At 37.5% G+C, this 18,849-nt stretch overlaps 1 protein-coding gene across 1 annotated transcript; it reads right to left on the reverse strand.

Annotated features, from left to right (window-relative positions):
- Nucleotides 1-1,259: 1,259 nt before the first annotated feature.
- LOC124862697 (potassium voltage-gated channel subfamily KQT member 2-like) lies at nucleotides 1,260-18,603 on the reverse strand. Its single transcript, XM_047356800.1, has 9 exons — nucleotides 18,599-18,603; nucleotides 18,278-18,427; nucleotides 17,293-17,462; nucleotides 10,794-10,811; nucleotides 9,891-9,996; nucleotides 7,264-7,395; nucleotides 6,727-6,795; nucleotides 5,945-6,038; nucleotides 1,260-4,151 (listed from the first exon to the last, which is right to left on the reverse strand). Exons 1-9 carry the CDS (start codon nucleotides 18,601-18,603, stop codon nucleotides 3,294-3,296), a joined length of 1,602 nt encoding a protein of 533 aa, XP_047212756.1. The 3' UTR covers nucleotides 1,260-3,293.
- Nucleotides 18,604-18,849: the final 246 nt, after the last annotated feature.

Consider the following 18,849-nt stretch of genomic DNA (forward strand, 5'->3'; position numbering starts at 1 on the left):
GATGCATTATTTTTTAAATCTTTTTAAATTATGGGTATGTCTATCAGCTTGGCATATTCTTCTTTATTTCTCAAACATGGTCAGATTGGATGAAGAGCATTTGTGAACATCAATTTATAAGACAGATTTGCAATTATTTTTATGTCTTGACTTCAACTAGGTCATAATAATGCCTTAATATGCATTGATCTAAACAATTCCATTGTAGCTCTGGTTGTATGTTTAGGGTCTCAAGTCATTTGCTGCTTTTAATAGATTTTCTTCTAGACTTGCCCAGTACCATGTATTATGAGAGGAAGGTGTGTTCAGGGTGATGTACTTTGTTATTTTGCATGGAGACCACATGGCTTGTCCCAAACTGAACAGGACTTTTATGGCCTTGTTCCTGTCACTTTTTCATAAAGGCCAGATTTGTGGAGTGCACAGCTTTTAATTGCCCTGGCCAAAGATTCTCACAACTGAGCTGTAGATCTCTGCAGCTCCCTCTAGGGGAGGTATAATGGCTGCTTCTCTTAGTAGGTACCAAACCTTTTAGATGTATCATCCTACATCTAAAACAGGTTGACACAACCTGTTTTAGATGTAGGATGATAGATTGAACAATTCTGTGTGAGATCTTCAAAGTGTGGCATTTTGTCATTTATAACATTTCACCTCCACTATATAATAATGCATTAGTGTGTGTAGTCTATAACAAAAATATCTGTAAAATATAATGAAGGCTTTGTGATTATAATGTAACAAAATGTGAAAACGTTCAAGAGGTATGAATACCTTTTCTAGGCATTGTAATTTTAAGCACTGAACGAATCAGGCAAAACAGAAAAGCTCCTAAACTCTAGGAATGAATGTGTTCTCTCCTGATCAGTTTTATATCTTTAATTGAATCAGTGAAAATACCAAAGATAAGAGAATGGAATTTTAGCTCCAGCGAGATAATTCCCAATTTTAATTTCTCTGCAAGATATGACTTTCATATTCTGTTTATCTGCATCAATAGTTTTTTAAGTCAAAGTTCAGAAAGCCTGGCAAATGACTTGGCAAGAACACTTTTGAAAAATATTGCGATCTGGCTCCTTGGAAGCAGACTATAATAGAAAGTAATATCTTGTAGTAGTAGCATTGCAGTATCTTGCACAGGCTGAATTTAAGTACTTGATTGCCATCTAGTGAAACATTGAAACTATTACAGAATTGTGCACACTTTCTTTGGAACAGAGATTTCTCAACAAAAATACAACAGAAACAAACTCAAAATGTTCAGTGTTGTACAAAGTTTTATTGTGGAAGAAGATGAAGGTGCAGTTACATCATGTGTTCAACATGAATCAGTTCTCTGGTAGCCAAACCTCTTAGGTTTAATCCGTTTGTTATTCAGTTACAAACATGCCTGTCAGTTTTTATGTCTGTTTTCTTTTGGTAAAATATGGATTATTAGGGACAGTGCCCACTAAATTATATTTCTTATTATAATTTCTGTGTATTAATGTTCAAATGTTGGGAGTTGGTTAGTACGAATAGGAACTGTTCATGCCAAATGGAATTATGCTGAAAATGTTTAACCTGTGATTTTAAACCACAAGATCTCATATGACCACTGACTCTCACCTCTTTTATGAAATAGTTAATTTATGAACTTATAAAATGGATTCTGGTGTGAAAATAAGGCTTTGATTGTTTAAAGATGGATCTCAATTACCCTGTTAGCTTTTTTATTGCATTTCCTCTTTTGTTGCAGAACTGACGTAGCATCAGATAATCTACATGAAAGATCAATGCAGTGCAGGATAAACATCATCATGTCCAAGTAGGTAACTGAGACTTCCTAGGTTTCTCATTCCAACTTCAACAATGTATTTGGTGTAAAACCCATAGAAATCTACAAGCTGCATCAAATTCAGCCCCTATTTTTTTTGCTTGTATTTAACATTGCACATTAACTGTGCACAAGTCTGCCCAAAAATGTTGTGTTGGTAAAATGTTGCAAGCTCAGGCAACATTTGCAAGATTGGAATTCAAGCAAACCCTTTCAGGAGCATTACAAACACTAGCTTGAAACCCCTCATGCATGCATATCTGGTTTTACTTCATGTTTTATGCACCACTTTGTCTGTCTCTACAGAACATTAAAACAATGTACTTGAGCTGACTTTTTGTTGCTGTTTTGGTTTATAGCCTGCCTAACACAGTCCTAAAATCAACCATTTAACATGCCATGCAAGAGGTTCTCAGTTTTACCGTTGTGGTAATATTGGTATTACTTCAAGGGGAGCTTTTTTTTTTTTTTGCTTTTTCTTTAGGCTGAATTAATAATGATGTAAGCAAGCATTTTTGTTTTTCTCTGCAAGAATCTAATCAATTACCATAGCGAAGGGATTGGCATCATAATACCTCAAGTCATTCAAAGATATAGAGATTTACAAGATATTATGTAAACCAAGTAATAAGATTTTCACAACTTTTCATTGTGCAAACTCAGTATTTTTTTTATGTAACATAAAACGAGGTGTTATGCATTTAAAAACTCGATGGCAATCTAAATAATGTTAAATATTAGCAGAATGCAAACGTTTTATAGTTCACTCATTACCTTTCTTGACTAAAATGTAAAACAAAACTAAAAAACATAGGTGTCGTAGAACTGATGAAAAGAAACCAGGATCATTGTGGCCTGGGATTCCAGTTAAAAACACTCAAATGAGTATTTGCTTTGACAATGTTTGCCATTTCCTCTCAGTCTTACCACTTGACATTTGAAGTTATAGAGAAGCACAGAAAACGTTGGTGGGGATGCAGGAAGAGGGCTTCTGGGTCATTGTTTTGAATAATCAATTATCTTCTCCACACAGCTAGACCACTAATGACGTTTTTTAAAATGTTAGCTTTTTTTCACCAAGAATATTTCATGTGAACGAGAACTACTTGTACAGCAAAAAATCTTCTTTTTGTAAATATCCGTGTTAGTATTGACAGGGCCTCAACATTTTTCCCATCTTTCAAGATCTACAAAGTATTCAAAGCAATTATCAGTAATCAATGCTTATGAAATGTTTGATTATAAACATAAGATGTGAGAAAACATGACCTCTGATTTTTATGAGGTTATTTGATTACCACTTATAGTAATATGACCTCTGTCATAATGCACAACCTCTTATTCGCATCCACTCAGAATTGACTAAAACATCATCATAGTGGACAGTAAGTTAGTTGGATAGGAGGTCTGATGATATCGTCTTGGCACTGATCTGTCACCACCAGCCTGACCAGCCTGGGCAGAGCAGTCCTCTGACCTACTTGAGTCCTGGCCAGCCCCTCTCTCCACAGGAGGCCTCTCCGGTGAAGGACAGAGGTGATGGCGCATACAGGTCAGAGTCTGTATCTGACTCTCCTTCAGCTATGAAAGGTCGGACCCTGGCGCAGATTGAATGTCCGCCTCCAGCTTCAGCCACTGCTCCACTTCCTCCTGAACCTGTAAAGCAAGAAGGCCCGAAGAAGTCCTCTTTGGCCTGAGAGATGCTGAAGCCACTGAAGGAGCGCTCCAGCTCCTCGTGGTCAACAGATGGGATGGAGAGAGAGGTGTCGCTCTCCACGGCGGTGGCATCCTGATGACACCTGTGCCTCCTGTAGCGCCTTCTGCTTTGTGAGCTGCTATCCCTGCCGCTCACACACGGGCCACAGGAGGATCTGTCATGCATCGGAGCAGGTGGAGGAGGAAGGCGGAAGACGGTGGGCGACTGATCACCACCACATCCGACTGGTGAAGGGGTGTTGGCCAAGCTGCTGCCCCAGGCGGGCTGGCTGAGAGGATGCTGCAGCTGTTGCTGCCAAGACGTAGAAGGGCGGCTGTTGGTGCCAGATGAAGTGCCTACTGACCTTGCCACAGACTGACCAAGTAAAGGATCTTTCTTTCCCAGAGACCCATCAGAGCGTGAGACATCTGCTGCTGATGAAGTTGTCTTGAATTTCTTTTCCACCTTCACCTCTTCTTCTTCATCCTTCTTGTCCTTGGTCTCCTCTGGGCTGTGGTAAGGCGGTGCTGGATACGGCTCTTTGGAGTTAAAAAAGGCCTCTGTTTCTGAATGAGTGATGCCCATACGCTGCACATAAACATTTACCAGGAAATCAAGCTTCCTGTCCATGCAGACCACCTACAGGAAGACAAAGACACATGAGACAAAGTTTAAACTCAGAACTGGAATAATTTAATCAACACGAAAATAAACCGTATAGATACACATACAAATACTTCACAAACATATAAAACCCCTTGAAAATTTGGACATTTTGTTATGTTGGTGTTGGTAGACCCATACAAAGAAATGCATAACTGTGAACAGATACATGGTATGGATTAGTTTTCAGTTCCCATCTTTTGCTACAGTGACAACTGCAAGCCTTTGGCATATATCTCTACCAGCTTTGCGCCATAAACTACAAAATGTAAAAATCTATAATTAGGTAACTAATTAATAATGTTGCTACTGAACATTTTATGCCCACGCAGCTTAAGCTTAAGCTTAGTCAGATTTTTTATATATATATATATATATATATTCTTTTTGCAGCACTACAAGCCTTAATTTTTCATTTTTGACAGTAGGTAGACAGGAAAGAGGGCAAAGAGAGGGGGAGACATTCGGCAAAGGTCGCCGGGTCCGGGACTCAAACCTGGGGCAGCCGCTACAGACTACAGCCTCTGCACATGGTCGGCACTTAAACACCACACCACCAGCGCCGCACCCAAGCTTTGTCAGATTTAAATGGAGAGGGACTGTGAACCTCAATTTTCAAACCATGTCACAAAATTCTCCATTGGACTTAGCTCTGGACTTTGACTGGGCCATTCTAACACCTGACATTCAGGGTAGTTGTTCTGACAGAAGGTCAATCTCCTGCCCAGTCTTTAGTCTTTTGCAGCTTCTAACATGTTTCCTTCATGACTAACTTGTATTTAGCTCCATCCAGCTTGCCATCAACTCTGCCAAGCTTCCCTTTCTATGCAGAAGGAAAACATCCCCACATCATGTTTTATCAGAGTGGATAGTGTGTTCGGGGTGATGTGTAGTGTTAGTCTTCAGCCACGCAGCTTTATGCAAAAAGGCCAAAAAGTGTGATTTTAATTTCTGACCAAAGCACCTTCTTCCACATGTTTGCTGTAAACATGTGGAAGAAGGTGTGCTTTGTTTAGCCCCCAGCCATGGATTAAAACATGGATTAATAAATTCTTGTATTTTAAGAAATTGTGTGAATTTATTCCATTTGTGCAGTGTTTTGCTGTTCAGTAATGCCAGAGCTTGAATCACCCTTTTTTCTATTGTCGTAATACCACAGCCATATTGGGCTGGTATTCACAGGACAGCACTTAACATACCAAATTATTATTTGGTCAAATATTAAGTAATATAATCATAATAATTACTACAACGTCTTATGGCTTTATTCAACAAAACATTACTTCATTCCATTCCTCAAAAAAGCCCAGAGTTGTGGAGTAATTCTCACTTCAGCTGTGTATCTCTGAAGCTCCTCCAGAGTTTTTGGATGCTTCTATGATTAATTCAATTCAATTCAAAAATGCTTTATTAATCCCAAAGGGAAATTAAATGGTATTCCTGCCAGGTCTGTTGGTCTAGGTCAGGGTTCTGCAACCTTTACAATCCCAAGAGACCTGTTTGCACTCGGTTTAGATAAATAAAACACATTTAGAGCCGCAAATGTTACATGACTTTTTGGAGAAAAAAAACCCCTAACTTATTGTTTTTGATAAATATGTACTATAAGAAATTTGTTGTAATTTGTATTTTGTATTTTTTCTGTTTTTAGGTTTTTAAAAATAAAAATACAAAACTTTTGCAAAACGAGGATGGATACATTTTCTCTATGGGTGTTGATATTTGTGGAAAATTATGTAAATAAATAAAAAGTGCAGTCGTTAACCTACCTGTTTTTCCACTTTGACTAGTCGCCCCATCATGCTCTGATCCTCTGCAGCCTCCCCTTCAACTTTGGGACCTTTACCAACTATCTGGTCAACTCTGGGATTTTAAAAAGGTTAAGTCATAGACAAAAAAAAAAGTTCCATGTCAGCCAGAAAGCTTGAGAGATTTACCATTTATAATGTTAAAAATGCAAAAATGTGGATGAGTCTGACATGAATAATGAGAAAAGAATCTCGTCTTCAAGCTCCACATAAATGATGGCGTTTTAAAAAGTAGTGGCTTCTAGTGAAATGTGTGGATCCATGCATTATGAGACTGCAATAAGACATATTTAGTCTGGGGCCAAAATGCATCACTTGGCATGCCTTTGCTATGCTGATCATGCTTCAGTTCCATTGCATCCTATGGGGGAATCTCTCTTCATCTGTCTCTCCACTAGGAGAACAAGCATCTAGCACTTCAAACCCCTGTTGAGTGAGGCCATAGGATGTGGCTCATTAACATAAACATTTTTCTTTACATAATTGTTAGGTTTTTCTTCTCTTCTGTGTGGTAGATAATAAAATGCTATTTTTAACAAAACAAACATCCTGAAAATGATGCCTTAAAATCAGTCAATATGTTCTCTAACTAGCTTAATGAGACAAATCAAGAGGCCTAAGCTCAAAAGGGGTCCATCAGTCAAAATGGCAAAACAGCATGTAACTGCTCCAATATTTCAACTATGATACACAGAGAATAAATGCTGGTAAAACGGTCCAAAGGTGCAGTCTAATAACCTAACCTAGGACCTTCAGTGGACTTCTTATGGCGAGGTGTTGTTGGGGGAGGGGGCCCCACAATCATATCTATCCTGGCAAGGCACACAGAGACGATATGAGCGCAATGCATAATGAAGCAAAGTGTGAATTACATCAGCTATGGAGAACAAGTTTCAATATATTCCACACACACACAGGGACACAAGGTGAGTCTGACTTGCTGCATGGATGAAAACTGTATGCATTTCAGTGATGGAATATATTTTATTGTGCAAGTTACACCTTCAGGGCATCAGGATTTGAGGAGGCTGATAAAACTAATACAAAAGAACACGACAATGTTAAACTGAATACATTTGTGAAGGAGTGAATTGTACTGTGATACCGGATAAAAGCTGCAGGTATAATACAGATCTGAATACAGCACATGTAGCTGGACCAATGAAACAGGCAAATCAATGGTGTGTGTCACAACATGTGTGTATCCACTGTGAAGTCCATATTTCAACTTTATCACAGGACTAAACATAAAGCCACTTAAATAGTGAACGTCCACTTGCCTGGACTGCAGGTTCTTAATGCGACACAGCATGTCCAGGTGACCTGCAGAGTACTGTTCGATCACATCCATGACATCATATGGCCGCAGACTCTCTTTGAACCTCCTCTTTGACACCAGAAACTTCATGACACTGTGGGGAATGACAACTCGTTTTCACATACCATGTGACACGGTGAATTTATCAGACACTTCACAGCAGTTATTTTAACTTGGCAGAGCTGATCTGCTGTAACACTGCTCTGGTAAGGTGTCCCAGACCTAACAGACTGACAGGAACACAGCTTGCAAAAGATCTGGAAGCTGCACTTCAGTTTTTCTTTCAGCAACACTTCAAATAGTTTCTATGCCAGCCCACTATGAAAAACTGACTTACAATATAATTTTAAAACAGTTTTCTGAAGCTGTAATAGCCCTATCACAGTAGGCATCAAAAGATAGGATGCCTTCGATAAATACCACTTCCGTAATGTCTTCCTATGCACTTGATACAATAGCAAACACAGTTTAATCCCTTACTATAAGTCATGGTACCAAGGATATTCCTCTACATGCGGAAACATGCTGCGTCATCAGCATTGCAATGACAAGACTGCATATTTTCCCGACAATTAAAGCACTGCAACAAAAATTAGGCGAATGCCACTAAAATAGGGCAGCAATGACCCAATAACAGCATTACTTATGTCATTCTACGCTATGCAGAACTTGGCTTACTTTCTGTGACCACCCACATGCACTCATAGAGCATTAAACCTTCATCTCCAGAGTCAAGTATTTGTCAAATATGAATACAAATAAATTAAGACAGTGACCTTATCCTGACATAGAAGGTGTGACGTCTAATCTCTACATCCCAATTACACACAGTATTCAAAATATAGGTGGATCGAAGTGACACACATACTTCACACGTGACTAAACTTGATGTTCTAGAGGAGTGAAAGAGCCATCTTTTTAAAAATGAAGAAACCAAATTAAACAGAGGAGGGAGCTCAGGTTCCATCTGTTAAACACAACCTTGACTGTTCTCACTAGATGGTTTCACAGCCATTAACACCCAGAAACATGTAACAATGAGAGTTCACATATTGGCCTCTTAAGAAGAGTTACGATCACCTAAACAACTCACAGGATTGCTAAATCGGTCAGTGACTAATGTGACCCATTAAAGGAATATTGTTTTACCAGCAACTTATAGGCCTGGAACTCCCAACCCAAGATCAAAACTGAAGACACCTTTTGGATAAGAGGTGCAGCATCTTCATGAATAAAAATCCAGATACCTTGTTTTTAGGCAGTAAGGATTGTCTCATCATGAGATTTACAACCAATAAACTGGTATGTAACTCAAGCAAGTTATTTAGAAGCCCTCAAAGATAGTCTGTCCAGAATATCCGTATCTGAACATGTTCCTTTAATATTGATCTATGGATGAGACATCAAGCTGAGATGGTGATAAATACCTTAGCATGGACTATACTTGAAAACGCAGTTATCAAAATTACAATATTTACAATATGTAAGACAGCTAGAGGAATGTTGTAGACATGGTCAGCGGTATGACAAACAACACTTACAGATTTCTTCTGTTTTTGCTTTTCTGTCATACTTATTTTAACATAAGACAAACACAACCTAAATACAAAAACTGTGTTAAAATTATGATTTAAGTTGTTAAGAAAAACAAGCAATCTAAAACAGCTTGATCTGATGTGAAACAGTAATGGCACCTTGGTTTCGTTGTTCTGGGTTCTTTTGTGACCTACTGGACGAGTCGCTGATGCGCCACTTCTGGGTTGGTTCACCACTCTTTCATGTTTTCTCTATTTGTTGATGATGGCTCTCATTGTGGTTCGGTGGAATCCAAAAGTCTTAGAAATGGCTTCATAAACCTTTCCAGATTGATAAATGTCAATGACTTTGTTTCTTCTCTCTGCTTGAATTTCTTTAGATTAGGATATGATGTTTTGCTTTATGTGATCTTTTAACCTGTTGTATTTCATGTTGTCAGACAGGTTCTATTTTAGGGATTTCTTGATTCTACAGGTCTGACAACAATAATATTTGGGTGCAGCTAGCTGAATTAAGCCAAAAATGTAATGAATCACAATAAGTTCATGATTTAACAATGGGGCAACATGGTGTAGCAGTAGAGCAGGTGTCCGATATATGTAATCTATTAGCTCTTGACACAGCCGTCTGGAGTCTGATAACTGATAATGAAACCTTTGCTTGCATGTCTACCCATTTCCTTTTTGGTTACTGTCAATATTACAGGCCACAAAATCTTAAATTATTAAATTATATTTACTAATACTGCCAGGCTGCTTTGCTTAGCTTTTCTCCCTTAATTAACAAGACATCATTTTAAAACAGTTTTTAAAATTTCTTCAGGTTATCTTTATTTCATGTGGAAATTTGTTTTATGCTCTAAAACATTTAAGTTTGACAAAAAACCAAAGGCAGAAGAAATCTGTAAGAGATAGAATACACTTTCACAGCACTATGGGGATTTGAGTTAGAGCTGTATGGGTCTGCTAGGAGTCTGCAGTTGTGTAGTATTGGTCTGTTTTGTTATAAATAGTAAAACCTTAAAAGGAAATCCTCAGTAAAGTGCAACCTTACCAAACAGCCCTAATCGTAACCTTCAATCCTGGAGGTAATTCCTGGGTGAAAAACTCACAGTGACAGCTCTTATCATCACCAATTTCCTCTCCGGGGAGGCTTGCCTCTGGAAAGCAAAGACAAACAGACTCAAAGGAAAATTTCTATTTCTATTTTTCACATGTGGACTATGAACAACAAATGCAAAGCATAGCTCTTGCTTTTATCCTTACAGGCTACATATTGGTTTTAAGCCAGTTAGCCTGCTCTAAATGCAATGAGCGAGCTTTGAGGAAACAACAGAATAAAGGACTGGTATGCAGCAGAATTGAAGGATAGTGCTGATGTGATAAAGAAAACTACTGAGACCTTTAATGACAAGTTCTCTATTCCTGCCACCAATTCTTGGATTAGAATGTCAGCATTAGATTTCACATGTTTAGATTAGCCAGAAGGCTAAACTTAACATGCTAAAGGTGTCATAAAGGTGTCAAGACCTAATTGCAAAAATAAGTTGACATTTTTTGTGGTGAAAGTGAGGTCTTTTCATGCAAAATAAAGCGGGACTTTTGGCTATAACATATCTGTGTCAGTTTGTTGTTATCTTAATGCTTGACTTGAACCCGTTATTAGCTTAGCCTCCATTTGCTGGGGAAAAAGCAAGCTTTATCATTATTTTGGTGTTTTTCAACAAATCTATTGAGTAAAGGTATTGGAATCATACCATGCTCTCAGCTATACTCATGCCTTTACAGCCTCCAGTCAAAACCAAGAGAAAATAAACAACTGAAAAATATAAAGGGGTTCATGTCAAGTCAACAGATTTTAGCATGCAGTTTTCTCAGACCGCGTAAAGACAACTTTTTCTTTTTTTGATAATTTCCATGTAAAAGCCAACCAATAAAAATACTACCAATATCTTACTTATTAAACCTTCAATTGCTGCAAAGAGAAAAAGAGGAGAGACATGAGGGGGAAAAGATTTGTTATGGATTCTATAGCTGGATGACAATGGTAGACAAATCAGTTGTAAATATGTGGAATCCACTCAGTAGCTTCTGATAAATGTTTAAATTGCCTTTTCTGTCTCAGAGTGATCAAGTGGCTGCTATAACTTTACAAAACATTGTTCACTGAAGAAAATTACAGATTAAAACAGAGGTAAAACTGAAGACATGTCATGGTGACTTGTCTAACCTGGAGAACTCTTCAGTCCAAAGTCTTCTTCCTGCATTTCAATCAGTACTTTAACATGTCATGAGGTGAAAGAAGAAGACAAACAGCTGATGAGAGTTGGTTCAAACTGTTTAACAGAAAAGGTAAAGAGGTGATGAAGAAAAGATCTATATTTGTTGACAGTGATACGGTGCCCTGGATGATGTATGGATGTTCTGTCTTGCAAAAGAGTCAGTTGCCCTTTAAATGCAAACAGCCATTTTTGCCCTCTAACCTAGAAAATTACATTTGTCTAAGGCTGTTAATCCTGGATGATCCTAGAGACTACCAAGCTTAATATATACTTAACTAATATTTTATTCTTAAATTAAAGAAATGTGATTTTTTTCTATTTTCTTTTTTGGGGGTTTAGAACTAAAGGAAACAAGGATTTGCTTTTAGAACAAACGAATACAGCAGACTTCCACACAGCTTCCTGTCTTGAGCTGTTAAAATGCTGAACTGATAACAGTGGCAGATTTTGATATGGGTTGATATGGCTGAACGCCATACTATATGTTACTATATGAATTATATGAACCATACTATATGAACATTTACTATATGTTACACTGTACTATACTATAACAGTATACAAAAATCCTGGTTCTGTACATGTCAGGTTTTGAAGTGACAGTTCGGTACAATTTCGGCAGGCTTCAATCAAGAAAAATAAATTGAAATGTGTGATTTGTCTTTTTTTATTCGTAAGCAGAAAAAAAAACAAATTCAATTTCTGAAATTAATATGATTTTATTATGTTCTAAAACCCAAAAAAGTAGAAAGTATAGAACTGACTGCACATTTGATTTTATTGTTTTCAGTGAAAAAGGTAGTATGGCATAGCTAATGCCTAGATAGGTAGACAATATAGCCACTCGAAAATGTTCAGTGTTAATATTTAAAGTAATAATAGTTAATAATAGTTAATTTTTTTAAATAAGATTTCTGTCCATATTTGAGAATCAAACATGTTTAAATCACTTTGGAATTGTTTTGATATTTAAAGAACCTTGTGTCCCATCCATATGTGAATGCAGCATGTGCAGTTGTTGGGAAAATGCCCTCTTATTAACAGGATTCCCTTAAACTTGCATCTGGTACCCTGTGTGGAATTTGGGCTTCTGGATGCTACAGGCAGCCAATTTGGATGTCAGCTGATTTTTCTCTAGCTGTTATGTTAACAATCTGCTTGACACTGTTTAATGTGAGTAATTCAGTTCAGTGTAGAGTGAGTTATTGTAAATAAATATTTGCTATTGAAAAACACTGATGTAAAGATTAGGTTCGGTCCAACTTTATTTCTCCATTGTCAATGCAGCTGAATAAGAAACCTTAATGATCCAAAATAGCACAGTTTAGTGGTAGCTGGAAATCATCTCTGTTTTGATTTGGTGTCACTTTTTATTTGCTCGGTACCCGTACGTACCAAACTGACAGGGCTGTACCTTAAATGTTCATAAAATATGTGTACCATTACACCCACTAGTGGCTATTGATGCTGAAGGTGGTATTTGAGTCACAGGCTATGATCTGGTAATTTCTAAGGAGTTAAGGCTGCAGTTGATGGACTGGCTATAAGGTACGGTAGTTGATATAAACATGCAACAAACGGCTGAACACGCTACAAACACATAAAAGCACTCCAAGCTCTTAACCGATGCAAACTCCAAAACACACAAACACAAAAAACTAATGCAGCAAAATAAGAATGCTGCAATCACAGAACATAGAGAGAAGCAAAAACATACAACCAACAAAACAAATGCAAAGGGAAATGCTGCAAATAGCAAAAACAACATCAAGTTAAGAAAAGCTGCATATTCCCTCCACAAAGTGAAAGTGCACCAGACTATTCGGGGGGTCGACCACCAAGTCAAATGGGACAAGCCCCTCAGCAAAGATGTTACCGGGACGCCCAGAAAAAACTGGAGGTAGAAAAAAAGGTACGTTTTCCTATATGTCTTTTTTAAACAAGTGGTCTTAATCTTTTACAACATTATACAACAGTAGCATATTTACTTTGGTATTATTAGTGGTTCGACTCCCTCTAGTGGTCTGGCGCACGTCCTTTTGTGGAGCGAGTTTACAGTTTTTCTTAAATTGCTGTTGAATTTCTCCTTTGCATTTTCTTTGTTGGTTGCAGGTTTTTGCTTCTCTGTATTTTCTGTGATTGCAGCATTTTTCTTTTGCAGAAGCCTTTGTTTTTTGTGTTGTGTGTTTTGAAGTTTGCATCATTTATGTTTGCAGTGTGTGTGTGTGCTGTTTGCTGCACGTTTGCACATGTCAGCCACCGTAGTAAGGTTCTGCTAATTGACATGAAAGAAGTTTTGTCTTTTACCCCGTGTTGCAATTTGATGGATTGTCAGCCTATCTAGCGTGTATCCTCAACCACATCCCCTCTCAATCACTAAAGGAGATAGGCATAGTCAGAGATAGGCACCTGTCACCCCATTCCCATGACTTTGCAAGTAACTAACAGGTATATGAATTTGGTGGATTTCTACTTTCCCTTATCATCAAGAGTGTGTGTACAAGTTTTTTATTTTTCTGTTGCATGTGGGGTGATACCCAGGGTGCAATTCATGCAAGAACTACCACTGCCCTTTAAGTTGTTGGCCTTATTTATGTGTATTTGTCTACTTTGTGTTTTCAGCTAGCTAATAAATTTTCACACTAAATTGATTTTCATTGTTGCTGTAGTTAAATGCTATTAGTTATGGAAAGAAATAACAAAAAATAAAGAAATAAAAAAATTAATTTCAGTTGATTTGACAAGAAAACAAATGCATTTTTATTGAATGTAACATTCAATATTTATCAAGAATGAAGACATAAAGGATGTAGTTTACAGTCTAAATACAAAATATTTGTTCCATTAGTATCCTTCTGTGGTGAAGTTTGTATTCAGATATTGCAATGAAGCTTTTCATTAACTTAATAGTTAGAAAATACTGTCAGTTTTATCTAATATTTAGCCAAAGTGCCAGATGTGGTCACAAGCGCAGGATGCATACCCGTGGTCTAGCAGAGAATGATGACTGGTGTCCACAATATAAACAGCCAGTCTTGTGAAACAGCCTTCTGTTGTCTTTGGTTTGTTTCATTTTCCCCTTTTGGAGACCAGCAGTAGTAATTCAGGAATGTTCTCATTCCTGTCCGTTACCTCATTTTCTTGAAAAGGACTAAGAGTTAAGAGTTTAACACAATTTTTTTATGAAAACACTCAAGCAGTGGGCTGCCATCACCATTGACGCATCAATTCAGTTTTTCACTGTTTTCTATTTGACCTCTGAACTTGATATATTCTAGAAGACCCTTTGATCTTAACAAGAAAGATATTTTGTCTTTACTGTATGCTTGACTGGATTGAACGGGATTCTTATTGGACTGAACTGGATAAAAGAGTCTTGCTGGGATGTAATTGGATTGTCTTTTCTTCAAATAAAATGATGACAAGGCACAATGATGTTTTTTAAACAATTGCTTGTAATCCTATAATCTTTGAACAACACATTTGTATTTGCTTTGACTTGGAAATTCTCAAAGGTTTCCAGCTCTGCTGTGTAGACACTTTGCGTCCGCAACTCTTTGGCCAGACATTGAAGCCCGCCATTGCATTTTGTTCTGTCATTCTCTCTGTGTGCTAAGATATACAATTTCAGCAGCATTAAGACACTGCTCTAAATAACTGAACTTAGGTTTTTCATCACTTTCAAGAGCATATGTATAAAATAAAGCAAACATTTGTTGAAGAGTGGGTCGCTCTCAGGAGCTCAGCAGATTTAAGTGTGGTACCATAATAGGATTAGGCTACCAGACCTTACATTGCCAAGTGCAATGCAAAGTACAGTGATGCAAAGTACGCTCCCACTGCACTCTAGAACAGTAAAGACATGTTCTGTGAAATGACAAATCACTCTTCTCTTTCTTGTAATCAAACTGGCGAGTCTGGGTATACCAGTCGTCATATAAACAGGGCTACAAGTGCGAAGTTTGCTGCAGAGGGGATATAGTGTGTGTGTAGCTGCTTTGTTCCATTAGAAGGATATAGATGAGTGGGTTTGGTGTGAAGAACTTGAACAGCTTGCACATGTTCCTGACTAAAACCAAGTTCTTCCAACATTAGTGCTTGACCTAACAAATGTTCTCTTGGGAGAATGGTCAAATATTCCTGTAAAAACATCCCTAAACCTAGTGTAATGATCTACTCTAAAGAGTTGAAGCTATTATAGATACAAAGAGTAGGGCCAGCTCCATATCAGAGAAAGCCTATGTATTAGGAATGGGATGTCATTAAGGTACAGGTGTGTGTAAAGAGAAGTTTCTCAATCTGTTTTCAGCAGAGTGTGACAAATCTTTCAAAGACAGCTGCTTTAGTGTTGTGAAAACGTTCAAGTGGGCATGTACAGTTTAAAATAAATTTTTAATTTAAGGGTCTTCATTAACTCACTCAAAATTTTGCTAATTTTGATGACATCAAACAACGTTCTTTTCTTAAGTAAACCCGTGCTGTTGTAAACTGAGAGGCTTTAGACTACTCTTTGGCAACCTTATGCACAGGATGTTGCATATTTCCCCTTGAGTGCAGGATCTAGTTGTCTGCCGCATGTGCACCAAGTTGTCAGGCTGTTATTCTCAAGTAAACATACTAAACATGCTTGCACCCTTCAAGAGTAAACTCGAACCACAGAGTGCTGTATCTTCTCATGCTAAAACAGTTTACAAAAGGAGAGGCCAAGGGAACAATTTTGAAATAGTGTCTTTCTTTTTACCTTGTTTTTGTCAGCTCAACTTTATTCAAGTTCTTCTGGAGGAGGAACCTACAGAAAACTGAGCTGTTTGTTGTTGACTATTCTTTTACATTGCTAAAAACGTAAGATTCCCCTTCCAGATTTCTTCTGTATTTGACCTTGTCACTCTTAAATGTCACTCAAACTAATTTTACTGTCAGACAAAGATAACCAGAGTAAACCCAAAAAGTATTTTTCAAATCATGATTTTGTTTATTGAAAAGCAATCCAAACCAATCTGATGGTATGTTCAAATATAATTGTCTTCCTTGCTAAATCGTAGATTACCTGTGATTAACTACATTTTTGGTAAATTATTACTAGCCACACCCAGGCCTGATCACTTATGACCTGTAGAGTCGAAAAATTACAAAAGAGCTCAAAAAGCAAAACGTCACCTCCAGATTTAAAGAAATTCAAGAACAGATAAGAGACAAAGTTATTGACATTCATTAGTCTGGAAAGTGTTTTAAAGCTGTTTCTAAAGCTTTAAGGCTGTGAACTACAGTGACAGTCATTATCCACAATTGGAGAACACATTGAACAGCGATGAACCTTCCCAGGAACAGCTAACCTACTGAAATTACTCCAAGAGCACTTTGACAGCTTATGACAACCTGGAAAAACATCTAAAGCACTGCAGGCCTTATTTGCTTATAGTTGAAGTCAGTGTTCATGATTTAACAATAAAAAAAGAGACTGGACTAGAGAGTTGCAAGGTGAAAACCACTGCTGACCAAAAAGAACACAAAGGTCTGTCTAACTTACAAAAACATTTTTTGAAGACTTTCAGGAAAATATTTTGTAAAATGGTGAGACAAAAGTGGAACTTTACATTACATCTGATGGTAAAACTAACAAAGTAATTGAAAAAAGGATCATACTGACAGTCAAACATGGTGGTGATAGTGGGATGGTCTAAAGCTGCTTTGCTGCTCCTGAAAGACCCTAACAAGTTGTTAGAAAATGACTGACGGCAGTTACTACTAACAACTTAAATTTTTACACAGCAGGTTGGTTCGATAGCTTTTTAACATAAAATATAAAATCATAACTTAAAAACTACAATTTGTATTTACTCATGTTTACTTAAGATTTGTTAGATGGTCTGCAATATTAAAGTGTGACAAAAAGGCAAAGACTGAAGAAATCTCCAGGGTGCAAAATCACAGCACTGCATAGTATATATATTGAAGCTGTATTAATTACCCTTTTAACCAATATATTCTCTAAATATACAGTTTATTGTTTCATAATGATATGAGATAGGTCACTCCTATCATAACCAGTAAATGAATACAAATAACCTTTTGTTCAATAATCTAAATAAATAAAAAACTCAAACGAATGAACATCAACTTCATCTCAGCACTGTGATGCTCTGTTAGACTGTATATTTTCTGTTATTTTCTTACCATCTGAGTTTTGGCGCGAGGTACTGCCCCTGACTCTGCTCCAACTCTTGGCGACCTTGCTTGGGCTTGCTTCGACCCCGTCTTCTGCCCCCGGAGAGAGGGCTTTCCCCTTAACCACAGGGACTTTGGAAGGACTGGGAAACACCTTGTCCTTCAGACTGGCTTTACGACTATGCAGAGCAAGTAACACGAATAAATATTTAATGAATATGATTTATTGCTTTACATCATGCCCAAACTAAATCACAAATAAAATGTATTTATCATGTCTTTTCTTACTAATCCTTTAATTTAGCACGTTAGTTACCATTTCTCTTACCTCAGAAATAATGCAAAAAGGCCAATGTCCTACAGCAGAAGGAGCCATGTCCACATACGAGCATAGTGGAGCATTCAGTGGGTCAGGCAAGCAGCAGGAAGCTACAAACGGGCATGCATGTGAAGCAAAGTAGCACTGTGACCCCAAAAGGAAGAGCTGTGGTCTCACTCTATGTAAAGCAAAAAAAGTGAACACAAATCATGCAAAAACTAAAAATATATCACGCTGCTACTGTATGCTCTTTCAGATACTCTGGAACTGTTAGGTACTCAGCAGTATGCAGCTTGCCTGCTGAACAGTTTCACAAGGGCTGATCTGGCAAAAAAAGGCAGCAAGCAAATTAACTGGATAAAGACATTACTAAACAAAACCATAAATCAACAGTGGCAGGGACATAAATGGGGGTGTATATCTGCAGCTTCTCTGAGGAAAAAAAAATGTAAAAGGTTGAGGGAGAGAAGCTTTTCTTCTTATGTACAGTTCGCTGACAGAACTTCAACATACTTCAAAAAATTATCTAGTCCAATCTTCACTTAAAACACATGTGCTTGTCTTTGACCCTTTTTGGTTTAGCTTTTGTTTAAAGAAAGAAGGAAACAGGGTGGGAAATGAAAGAAACACAAGAACTTGCAGTGCAGTTTGTTAGTATCTGTGCAGCAACTATACCTAAGAGTTCTTGGGCAGCACCCACAAAGTCTGTCTTTGTGTGCATTTTCACTACTGGAGTGGTGAGCAGTAGAGGAGACACAAAAAGATACAATAGCAGAGGAAACAGTAACAAAAACAAGTGTGTGCCATAATATGATGCCAGTAGCACTTTATAGTAACTGGAGTACAACGGACATAGTTGTTAGTCATACTGATTTGATATATTACCTTTTTTAAGTGTTTTGCTCAAATTGTTTTGCCCAAATTGTTGTAAAATTTTTACATTCAAGTATTCAAGAAATGTTTATCTGTAAGTGGTGGGTTATGATAAAGTGTCACTACATCGTCAGTTATATCACATGTTTTCTTTACCAAAAACAGTGTGGTAAAATTTAAGCACAGCTCTTAAAGTGTTCCAAACAAATTCTGTGGAAGTGAAGCTGGAAGCTAGGTGGTCAAAGAACAGCTTCTTTGTGAATATTCAGGGTAGCCAGGTGTCCCTCTTTAGGTGAGACTGCAGAACAGTTTAATACCTTGTCACACAATTTCAGAAATGCTCAACATTTTCCACCTTTTAAAAGCCAAGCTAC

Source organism: Girardinichthys multiradiatus, chromosome 1, assembly GCF_021462225.1.
Source record: "Girardinichthys multiradiatus isolate DD_20200921_A chromosome 1, DD_fGirMul_XY1, whole genome shotgun sequence".
Classification (NCBI taxonomy): Eukaryota; Metazoa; Chordata; class Actinopteri; order Cyprinodontiformes; family Goodeidae; genus Girardinichthys; species Girardinichthys multiradiatus.